Below are 12,211 nucleotides of genomic sequence, written 5' to 3' on the forward strand. Positions count from 1 at the left end.
AGAGACTCTGAAGAGCGAGGAGTGCGAGGAGAGCGAGGCGAACAAGGCAACTGTGCAGACACATAGGAGGACGGCTCTACACCACTGGCCTCAAAATGCCTTTTGATTCTATTTCAAGGCAAATGGAAAACAAATGTGAACAGCAACAAGAAAGCAGAGGGAGCAAATGAAATGGTGCTTGGGCAGTTAAACTTTTATAATGCAATTGGGTAAGGCCTGGACTCTGAGGCCAGCAGGGCAGGCTGGCTCCATGGAGCTTGGGCCACAGGGGGCTTCTCTTCATCACTGTCCAGCTGGCCTGCCGTGTTCTCCCCAGTTTCCTAGTCACAATTACAAAAGCTTACAAGAGGCAGACACACTCATTTCCACCAGCCTTTTAACCTTCATATGGAAAACTATAAGTAAGACACTGAAAATAACTGTGGACCAAACAGGGGGAGACAACGAATTATGGGAGCGAAGATCCCTGTGCCGGTAACCCCTCCTGTATACATATTCCTGTCCAAGCTCAAGACCCCCGGAGAGATGTGGGTATATTTTTCTGGGATGGGGCCAGGACCTCTCACCGTTCCTGAGGCGGCACCAGGCTTGTAGGGAAAAGGCAAAAGCAGCACTGAGTCAGAGGGCTTCGACACGACTGACGTGAATAAATGAGCTTCTGCCAGGCTGGTTATTGGAAACTGATCTCTTCCTTATTAATATGGTCCCGCAATGGAGACAAAGATTTCTCCATGTTCTAGAATGCAAACAATGTTTTAATCTTTAATTATATTCTCAATTTCAACTCTTCTGGAGAGTTACAGCCACCAAGGCCTGGGATTATTTCTTTATTACACAGCCTCTCAGTGGTATTTAATGAATATTGTTACTTAATACGTGCCGGTAGGGGAAAGAAGGATTTAGTGAGTTCCTACCCAAGTTTTGATGACTTTTCCAAAACTCGGGAAATTCACAACCGCCAAGTTCTCTACCTCCTTTCAGGGATACTCCATACAGGCAGCACACTTGCTCTGCTCACCCGCCCAAGCTCAGGAAGAGTCAGCCTGCGGAATGAGCATCCCTGGAGAAAGGAGTTCAGAACACAATGCTGTGCGTTTCTAAAGCTCATGGCAATGAACCAGTGTGCTCCTCGCTCGTGGTTTACTAACTGTTGGTCCGCTCAGAGGCAAACTAAACTCCAGTAAGAAGAGATGCCAAATATTCTTGCTCAGGGCTCCCATCTTTGTTTATGTTGAAGAATTTAATATCAACATATTAACCAAATTCTGCCCTCAACAAAATATCAAGATCCTCATGAGGCGAACCAAAGTGGAAGTAATCAGGAAGAAAATCAGATCCCTGAAAGGAATCACATCCATAGTCATGACTCAAACATCTACATCAAGATTTTCGTAATGGCACAAGCAACTACAGAAACCCAGAGCTTCATTATCTGTGTGGCTGAGGGAAAAAAACATGTTAAAAAAAAAAGTCTTGAAAATCAGCAACAGAAAAGATAATGACACAATGGCCAAGAAGCTACAGGAAGAGGCTCTGGGTTTACTGCACTTCACCCTGGCAAACATTCACCTTGCTCAGTTTAAACATCAATGACCACAAGAAGCTCCCACCCTCCTTCATCACTATCGCCAAGGAGAGATTTATGCCACTGCTCTGCTCTCCGTGATTCCTGTCAGTTTCACATTAAGCAAAAGACAACACAGCCTCTGCCTTTCAAGAACAGGAGCAGCATTTACCACACACCCTGGAAAGAATTCAATCATGTGTATAAGCACCGTGTGTAATCTCAAGTTGATGATATTTCTGGGAATTAGTGTACTAAGTGGGGGCAGAAAATGAGCCTCTATCCGATAAATTCCCATAGCCAAATTAGAGGCCCTACCAAAGGCAATCTGTTGTTCAAACACTTGCACCCCTAGGTGTACATGCCGTGTCATTATCCCTGCTATCTCCTGAATTTCTTTCCAGCAACATTTGTCCCTGCATGCTGTTTTTGTGTTGCTTTTGTTACTCAAACCTGAGGCAGGTCATCTAAGACCAGGGGTATGAAGACTCCCTGCGCTCTGAAAGGTAGGAGTTAATACTGAAACAGATGCAACATGTTGAGGAGATGGTACTGGAAGATGCCAATGAACAGTAAGGAACACCAATCAGCAATAAAATGGAATGAACCACTGACACAACATAAATGAATCATCAAAACATCACTCTGAGCAAAAGAAAACATGTTCCACATGACTCCATTTATGTGGAGTTCTAGAAAAGGTAAGACTAGGGTATAGGTATAGAAATTAGGACGGTGGTGGCCTGATGGAGAAATTGGAGAGAACTATTTGGTCAACTCTTTCCAGGAGTTCCACTGTCAAGAGGAGAGAGGAGGCGGGAGCTGTAAGATGTGGATTATAAACCAGGTATTCCCATAGGAGGCGGGTTTGGGTAAGCGGGTTTGCGTACTCCCATGAATAAACCCGAGACAGGGAAATCCTGATGGTGTGGGACAGAAAGGAGAGAAGTTGATAAAGGGCTTGGAGTAGCTGACAGCGTGGACCTAGTGGGCAAGAGGAAGGGCTGTCCCTGGCTGGGAGCATGGACGCAGTGCCTCCCAAGTGACTAGAGGAAAGGTACCCTATGAAAAGTGCCCTTAATTTAGCAGGTTGGACCTTTTCACGAAGGATAATGTGACACAAAAGAAACCGCTGGTCTACACAACTTCTAGGGAACTGGGTAATACTTTTAAAAATAACCTTTGTGTAGAACAATTTCTCCCCTCGAATCTAAGTGAGATCGATCATCTTGATGTGCAAAATAAGAACACGTAACTATTCTCTTGCCTCCCTGTCACTGAGAGCCAGCACTTCATTAGGCCACCACCAGGTGTGCCAGGCCATTCGGCTTGCAGATGTGGATTAAAACCTGTATCCCATGTTACCACAAAAGCGCACTGAACAATGTGTCATGAAGTTGAGACCACTAAGAGAGCACAAGTAAACATGGCCACATCCTGACACCTATTAAATACACAGATACCTCAATATGTAACTTATAGATCAACCAAGTAAGACAGCCACTCTCAGCTGATCTTAATCTTACAAGGGTCAAAAGCCTGATAACATTTACACAGGAAGAAGGGACACAACTCCTTTCTGAAAATGACAGGGCCTTTTCTGCAATGGACTCAACATGAACATTCGGGCATCACAGAAGTGAGGTCGCTTTGTCAGTGCCCTCTGAATGCTAACGCGTGATAAAAGATCTTTCATCATGAACATCTTTGTCTCCTTACAAGCTTCTTTGGAGGAGAAAGATATGAATCATTAATCCCACGAATCACTAATCCTATGGGAACTCAAGGGAAAATCAGAATCTTCAAAGACCACTACTGTTAAAGCCAACTGCATTTTGAAAACAAACACACTGTACAAATCTCCTGCATTCTTGCCATGCCTGTGGTCTCAGCACACTTAGGCAGAGCCATTGGTTTTGTTGCAATAGTCTTACTGCCATCCAAATGCTGACACAAGCCAATACAGAAACCCATCTGTCACTGTATCAACAAGGTGAGTATGGAGCCCAGCCCTGGTCCTCCACTGGAGGAAACTCTTTCCTTAGAATCCTATAAGCCTATGTAAGAAAGCATTGAGCTCTCTTACTAAAGTAAAGCCTCCATTCTTCACCTGGCAGTGACAAATTCAGGGTAAGTTTGGGTAAGCCTCCCTAAGTGGAGGGTCCCTCCTCAGCACCCTGCCCATGGGCCTTCTCCAGGACTTCAGGATCATGCCATTAGGACTTGGCACACATTACTAGGATTCTTGCTACTTGTTTGTTCCTCTGTTTCTGCTCAGAGCTTCCAGAAAGTCAAAATTCTATCTTATTCTTCTCCAAATCCCCAGTACAGTGCACAGAACCAAACACTTGTTGGCCCTGAGTAAATATTTGCTGAATAACTAAGTACATGGGGCTTATGGGTTCAGCCATTCTTCCCTCTATGTGATGACTCTCCTCATCGGCAAGAGTGATGGCTTCAAAATAACAGCCACTAATTCTCTGACAATCCTTCCTTCAAAAGGGAAAGCCTTGTCCCCTCCCCTGGAGCATCAGTCAGACTTAGTGACTCACTTCTCACCAACAGGATGGGGTGGAACAGATGCTCTGTCCCTGGAGGCTAAGGTCATAAAACGGACCAGCTCTGCCTGGCTCTCACTCTCTTAGATGGCTTGTCTGGGAGAAGTCCCCACCAGGTCATAAGGGTACTCAAGCCTCCTGTGGGGCTTGCCTGCCTGCCTGCCATGTGAACGAGCCGCCCTGGACAAGACCTTCAAACCTCAGTCCAACCTTCAGATGATGCATTTCTGGCTGATACCTGATTGCAATTTTATGAGAGAATGAGCCAAAACCACCCAGCCAAGCTACTCTCAGATTCCTGATCCATGGCAAATGTAAGAAATTATGTTTACTGTTGTAAACCACCATGTTTTAGGGCGATCTGTTACGCAGCACAAGATGACTAATGCAGCATTCCTAGAGGGTTTGGGTGTTGTTTTATAAGGGATTTCCTTAATGACAAAGTTAGTTTATGGTCATGTCATGCCTGTAATAAAGATTTTGTAATTAGCAGTGTTCTACAGAACACAACTATAACAGAGCTGATTAATGTGCAAATTTAAATGTTCCATAGATAAAATCACACTACCTTCAAGTCTAAAAACTACATTCAATAAATATTGAGATGTGATACTTTACAATACAGTCCTTTTTGGAGGTTCCTTCTTGTTTTTAAACATTATATACGCAGAGAGGGTAGAGAATAATATCCACCAAAACCTTAGCAATAACTTTCTCAGTGTGACAGTATTACTATGTTTTCCTTTTTTGTCATCTTTGGTTTGTTCACAGTCTGCAAAAAGTATATATTACTAGTGACCTATATTTTAATTGAAAATTTTTTTTATGATTCAGAGTTTAGCAGCTATGTCTTAGTGGTATTTCTATTCCTGACTCTAACAAAGTAAGTATCACGTAGTAGGTGCTCCATAAAAGCGCCCTGAATGCCCTTTAGCTATATAGATCCTGCCTACTGGACAGGTCTCTGAAGGGATCCAGGGCAGCGTGAACCCTAAAGGCTCAATGATGTGAAAAGGCAGCAGTCAATTTTCACAGGAAACAGGCTAAGTATAGGAAATCATTTCGATGTTGTATTCTTAGGACATGGTAACCACTTTTCTCTTTGAAACTAAGTATTTTGAGTGATTTATTATAAATTTATAATGACAGTTGTGAACACCTCCCTTTTTTTGGCACAAGAACAGAGTCTGTTGATTGCCTCGGTGCTTAAAATAGTTTCTAAGTGTCCTCATAATAGCATGTCACCTGTAAACAGGTTTCAAGCCAATGCAAATGAACAAATGGCGAACAGATGGACTAAGAGCTGACTTTTGTCAAGAGAGAGCTAGTAACAAACACTTTTTGGCTCCAGTCTTATGGGACCATTAGAAAGTCTTTCACTTCTCACCAAACATCTTACCTCAGTAGACAATACACGCAGGGAAAATGACAAGTTACAAGGCCCATTAGACTTTGGAGAGCTGAAAGTTGGAGATCTGCAGGATCACCAAACCAACATATGGGATACAACAGACACTGTTCCTTCAGAAGTTTCCTACCAAAGAGTGAAAACTCTCAGCCTTGCATCACTCAAAGTGCCTGAAAAAAGTACACCTGTGCATCCACCAGGCAGAAAATAACTTGTGAAGGCCAACTGGTTATGTTCATCTTATCCTGGAAGCAAATGTTAATCGTGAAGAAAACCTGAAAAATCAAAGAAATGGTGGTGCAAGTATCCAGCGGCGAGGGGAAAGATCCCCAGAGACACCCCCTGGGACCTCCCAGCTCTCCCTCCACTGGCCTCTCTCCACCTAACGTCACCTCCTTGGAGAGGCCTTCTTGAACTACCCAATTTATGCAGTTTCCCCAACCCCATCTCTTACCACCCTATATGTTCCTTTCTAAGCACTAATCATAACCAGAAATTATTATATTAATTTGTTAATTTGTTTAGGGGTGCTTTTTAAGTCTTTTAAATCCCCCAGCAAACAAAAACTTCAGCAAGATGGGACCACATCTGTGTTGCTCATGAGTGTATCCCCACAGCCTAGGACAGTGCCTGGCAGACAGGAGGTACAATATGTGCTAATAAAAGAGAAAATAAATGGGATTTTGCATAAAGGCAAACAATTGAGTCTCACCTGGAAACACTCTTCTGGACTGGAATTTTTAAAAAGTATAGCTAATCCTTGAACAACAGAGTTTGGAGGTGCATGGGTCCACTTATACATGACTTTTTTTTTTCAGTACAGTACTGTAAATGTATTTTCTCTTCCTTATAATTTTCCTAATAACATTTTCTTTTTTCTAGGCTAATTTACTGTAAGAAAAGAGTATAAAAACATTTAATATATAAAATATATGTTAAGCAATTATTTTATCTCTAGGCTTCCAGTCACTATTAGACTATTAGTAGTTAAGTTTGGAGGGCACCAAGAGTTATACATAGATCTTCCACTGTGCCCGTGACCCCTGCTTTGTTTAAGGTGTGAACTGTAGTTTGTAACTGAGGATGGAACCAAAAGAGGGTACAACAAGAGGGCAGGCCAGTCTAGGGAATGTGCTTAAAGTCCCAGCCAAGCCGTTTGGGAGTACTGCCTCTCTCAGGGGAGTGTGCACACTCACAAAGTAGCTATCAGCAAAGACTGGTGTGTTCACATTTCTGATTCCACATGGAGTGAGCCTTGGCCTTCATCTACCAGGGCTTCGAGCACAAAATAATCAAACAGATAAATGGATGACTCACTTGTGGCATATTCAAAAGAGTATTACACAGCAACAAAACAGAATAAACAACGTGGATGAATATAACAGACATTATGCTGAGTGAAAAAGAGCTGATGACAAAAGATTGTGTGATTCCATTTATATGAAGTTAAAGAACAGGTAAAATTAATCATTCAAAGAAAGTGGAACACTGCTAAACCTGGGTCGGGAGGCAGCACGTACAGACTGGGAACATGGGGAGGAGCCCTCCTGAGATTCTGGAAGCAGTGGCCACGTGTTCTAATCTGGATGGAGCTATGTGGTGGTGTGCACACGTGAAAACAATCACCAAGCTGTAACATTTCTGAACCTTACAGTATTTCTTTTCTCTTCTACTAGGAAAAAAGAGGGCTCATAGTTTCTGAGTTTAAAAGAGTAAGTGAGCCTAGCACGACTCTAATCCCTGCTCCCCGGATTCTCTAGGTGGCCTACAGATTATCAAAATGGGCTCCTCCACTGTCTCTTCGGTTAAATAAGGACAATTGTATTTATGCTCTGCCAACTTTGGGGATGTGACAAGGAAATAAAGAAAAAGCTATGGTATCTTTAAATCCTGGGTGGAAAAGTCACAAACAAAATATGTCAATTATGAACCACATCATAACTACTTCACTTAAGATCTATGCAAAATATGTTACCTGCATGCTGGGTTTCTAATCTTAGCAGATACCTTTCCAAAAGAAAGAACAATTTCACAAAAAAATAACTTTCCATTAGCCAAAAATAAGCACCAAGGAGAGTTTCCCCAGGACAAAATAATTGTTTCAAACCCATTACTCACTGAGGTGGTAAGACAAGAGTCGTGGGCTGAGCCTTCGGTCTACGTTTAGCAGATACTCCCATCTGGTTAGCAGAACGTTTCAAGGACTGTTGATTCAAAAGGCCAGACGCCAAACCTGCATGGTACTGCAACTGCACAGAGAAACAAAACAAAAGGGGAAGAAAAATACCATTTGGTAAACACAGGCCAAGGGATATAAAACTATCAATACTTGATATATCTTACCCCCTTAGAACATTTTAAATCACTGCAAATGCAGCAGCTAACATTTTGCTTTAAGGAATGTATTTGTAATAGGAAAAGCAGCGTGGACAAGGTTGTTCATCACAGCATTACATAATGATGAACCAGGGACAACCTAATGCCCAACAATAACTGGGAACTTGGTTAAGATGTGGAAAGAAATTTATGACATCATTTTGTTGAATAAAAAACAAACCAGGTTACATTATAAATGGAGAGACACTTAAAAAGACAGTCTCTAAAATGTTAACAGTAATAGGGGTATCTGGGTGGCTTAGTGGGTTAAGTATGTGAATCTTGATTTTGGCTCAGCTGATTTTCAGGGTCATGAGATCAAGGCTCACATTGACTCCACACTCAGCAGGGTATCTGCTTGGGATCCTCTCTCTCTCTCTTTCTCTCCCCCTTACCCCTCCCATTTGTGCTGTCTCTCTCCCTCTCTCTCTAAAATAAATAAAATCTTTAAAAAATTAAAATGTTAACAGTATATTCCTAAGTAGCAGAACTTAAGTAATTTTTACTTCCTTCTTTATTTTTCACTACTTTCTTTCTTTTTTTTTTTTTAGATTTTATTTATTTATTCATGAAAGACACAGAGAGAGAGAGGCAGAGACGTAGGCAGAGGGAGAAGCAGGCTCCAAGCAGGGAGCCTGATGTGGGACTCGATCCCGAGACCGCGGATCATGCCCTGAGCCAGGGGCAGGTGCCCAACCGCTGAGCCACCCGGGCATCCCATATTTTTCATTACTTTCATTAGTATTAGTTCTGGGAACTCTTGCTTATAATAAAAACCACATAACTGGGTAGTCTACTGCATTAACTTGGAGCATGATATGGTCTATCATAAACATATGAAACACACTGTGTTGAGAGCCTCAACATTTGGAACCACTGGGCCATTGTCTTCAGTGCTGAAGATACAAGTATCTTAAGAATAAGCTCCTATAAAAAAAAAAAAAAAAAAGAATAAGCTCCTGAGTATATCTTACAACAAAACATACAAATGGATATAGGCTCACTGAAGAGAACTGGATGGAAAAGTTCATTACACTCTATACATACGTAGCTGGAACAATACAGTCCAGGGAAGGACCAAAATACTCTCAAGTGAGCTCTAGGCCTGCATCCTTTGCTTTGTTCTAGACAAACTGCCGAGCTTCAAAGTTACTCAGGACACATCATTTTACTTCTCTAGACCTCCATTTCGCTATTGGGAAAGAGAAGTAACACTGCCTAATTCTAAATCCAACAGGACTTAACAATAAAAAAAAATCCACCTCATTTGAGTTACAATTTACATAAAATCAAAGGCACACATTTTAAGTGTATAATTTGATGACTTATGATAACTGTGAAACTGCCACCCCAATCAAGGTACAGATAATGTCCATCACTGCAGAAAGTCCCCTTGTGTCCCACTGCAGTCAGCCTGCCCTCCCCCCATAACTGCTACCATTCAGGATCTTTTGTTTTAAAATATAACTCATCTTTCTTACTCTTTGCCAAGTGAAGGTTATATCCAATCTGACATCTGACAATGACTGCTATCTTCCTTTTTTAATCCCATACTTTTGTATTTTAGATCTTAAGAGTTGTCATCAATTTCTCAATAGTAAAATTATCCTTGAAAGGTATCCCAATTCTGAACAGATGTAAATAAAACATTCAAATATGAAAATGCCAAGCTAAGAATCTGGATTGAGACCATTTATAACATCCAATATGTTTCTCCTTCCCTTCTCAAATTAGGCAAGGTCCTTCAAACATTTATTTAGAATTAACTAAACATACAAATAGTAATTCACTCTGAAGCTCTGAATCAATTTCTTTTCAAAATGCTCTTCCAAGGCATAGATTTCCTTTGCAGAGTCAGCTACATTACAGTTCATGGTAATGAAACTGGTGACCACCATATCAAAGGGACTGGGCCATGCACGCAAAGGGTAATAATGTTTTGAAAAAATAAATGGCCTCACTTAAAGCCAGTGGCCTGCATACAAATACAAAGTGCAAGAAAACAGAACCAACTGAAATGATCTACTTCTTGAATGTGGCCATAAAAATGAAGATCTCCAGTGACCCAGTAAGACCGAAATGTCTGTGTTTGGAGCATCCATATTGCTTTTTAACAGGCTCTTGATTTACTTGGTCAATTTGCTGTGGGAGCCTTATGGCTGCACAATACAAGACAAAGATGTATCACATTCATAATAAAAATGGACCTCTTCTCAGGGTGGAAAGGGGGGGCATAATTTGGCTTTAAACAACTCATCTTAGACCAATGAATTTTGCTCAAATTTGTTTTTCTCCTACAGATTTCTTAAATGGGAAATCAATGTAAGCAAGGGACAGTACAAGTTTGAAAGACAATGTTTCAAAATGTCAGCGACTTGGGTTTCGATCTTCCCCACCAGAATTTGCAATGAGTGCAATATGCATGGGGCTTTATGGAATTAAAGGGAAAGACAGCTTGGCAGGGGTCCCCTCCTGGCTCAAGGAATCGTCTCTCCTTTTGGCTCTCCTTCTTCTTTGTATCTTATTAGGGTCCATGCAAGCTCAGCCATTCTGGCCCTGCTGACTCTTTGAGTGGAAGAGTCCTGCTAACTATGCAGAGTGGCAGGGTGATTTTGCGTACCTGGCATCATTTTGATCATTTGCTCAAACAAAAAACCCCAAAGAGCAGAAATGCGTGCGAGGGGCTGTCTATTAAAGGGTTCCGTTAAAACTTCTACCATCTTGGGCAGTCTCAACATACACTGCACCTCTAAGAGTACACGGAGAGGGAAGGACTCCTCTCTCCCAAAAAACAATATCTGCCCTCCAAAGCTGACTCATAGTGATTAAGCGACATTGGTTGATCATATATACGTATCCCAGTTTCCAGGAACACAGCTCCAACTGTCAAGATCTATAAGGGGCCCATTAAATATTTACCGAACCATCTTTATAATGGGAAAAAAGGTCAAAGTTAATAAAACTGACAGGCAGATCCTGTCCAACTGGATTTATACATTATTTAAGCACCAAATACTCGATTCCATGAAACACAGTTTAGATCTGAAAAGACTCTTGGAAAACGTTCACTCAGCCAATGGTTCTAAAACAGCAGAAGGGAGTTCAGAGCGAATCCACAAATTAACATTAAGAACATATCACTCCCCGAAATGCTGCCATAAGTTTTCAATTACAGGTTCCGTAATATTTTCTATAAAAATGTATTTCAATAAACATACTTTGCTCCAAATGTCTGTGGCATGGAAACAACTCTATTTCAAAAAGCAACTTACCAAAGTTCTAATGCGATTTTTCTACCCAAGATCATTTCTCCACTAACTAGCAAGAATAAAGCGAAAGACGGCAAGAAAGAAAATAATCTATTCTTTTAACTTGTGCATCACACACCTGTGGGGAATGGGAATGTTGGTGTGGCAAGCATGTATTTACTAGTAAACTACCACTCGGTGCTAATAGCTATTTCGATGTTGTTTGGATTTGGAGGGCATTTCTCTCAGCTGCAATTTTGCTATTACTGTCAACTTCCTATTTTCTTTTTTTTTTTTTTTTAATTTTATTTATTTATGATAGTCACATAGAGAGAGAGAGAGAGAGAGAGGCAGAGACATAGGCAGAGGGAGAAGCAGGCTCCATGCACCGGGAGCCTGACGTGGGATTCGATCCGGGGTCTCCAGGATCGCGCCCTGGGCCAAAGGCAGGCGCCAAACCGCTGCACCACCCAGGGATCCCAACTTCCTATTTTCTATAATTGATCTAGGACTTTTCGGTCAGTTCTCAACCTGAAGCCTTGTCTAATCAATTACACCTACTAATTACCTCTATAATGGGGAAAATTTCAGCAACTCATAACCAGTTAGGGAAAACACCTCTTAGAATTAGGAAAGCTTAGATATACTGCATATTTTCTTTAAAGTAACACTGTCTTGGGGCACCTGGGTGGCTCTGTCAGTTAAGTGTCTGCCCTGGGATCAGGTCATGATCCTGGGGGTCCTGGGATAGCGCCCCACAATGTCGGGGCTCGCTGCTCAGTGGGGAGCCTGTTTCTCCCTCTGCCCCACCCCCCACCCCCCCACCCCCGCTCATGCTTGCTTACTCTCAAATAAATGAAATAAAATCTTTTAAAAAAATTTAAAAAGTAACACTGTTTTAGTAGTATTAAACATGCAAAAGTGCCAAGGGTTACCATGTAAGGTCCTTGTAAACTCTCCTGTGCAGGCTGACAGCCTCTGTAACCAGCATCTTTGAAGATGTGCTACCAGACTCTGCTACTAACAAGAACCATGTGATCTTACACATCTCACTTCC

The 12,211-nt window shown here is 41.7% G+C and overlaps 1 protein-coding gene across 6 annotated transcripts in view; it reads right to left on the minus strand.

The window, feature by feature from the left end:
- The window catches only part of MED27 (mediator complex subunit 27), a 200,003-nt gene that overhangs the window by 125,105 nt on the left and 62,687 nt on the right, over window positions 1-12,211 (minus strand). For all 6 annotated transcript variants that reach the window (XR_013353932.1, XR_013353931.1, XM_077851162.1 and 3 more), the window contains exon 3: window positions 7,649-7,779. Coding sequence is in view for 4 of the 6 variants with exons in the window: in XM_077851162.1 (XP_077707288.1) it covers window positions 7,649-7,779 (131 nt within the window). In the remaining 2 variants the exon portion in view is untranslated. The remainder of the gene's footprint in view (window positions 1-7,648; window positions 7,780-12,211) is intronic.

The sequence above is a fragment of the Canis aureus genome, chromosome 16, assembly GCF_053574225.1.
Source record: "Canis aureus isolate CA01 chromosome 16, VMU_Caureus_v.1.0, whole genome shotgun sequence".
NCBI classification, from domain to species: domain Eukaryota; kingdom Metazoa; phylum Chordata; class Mammalia; order Carnivora; family Canidae; genus Canis; species Canis aureus.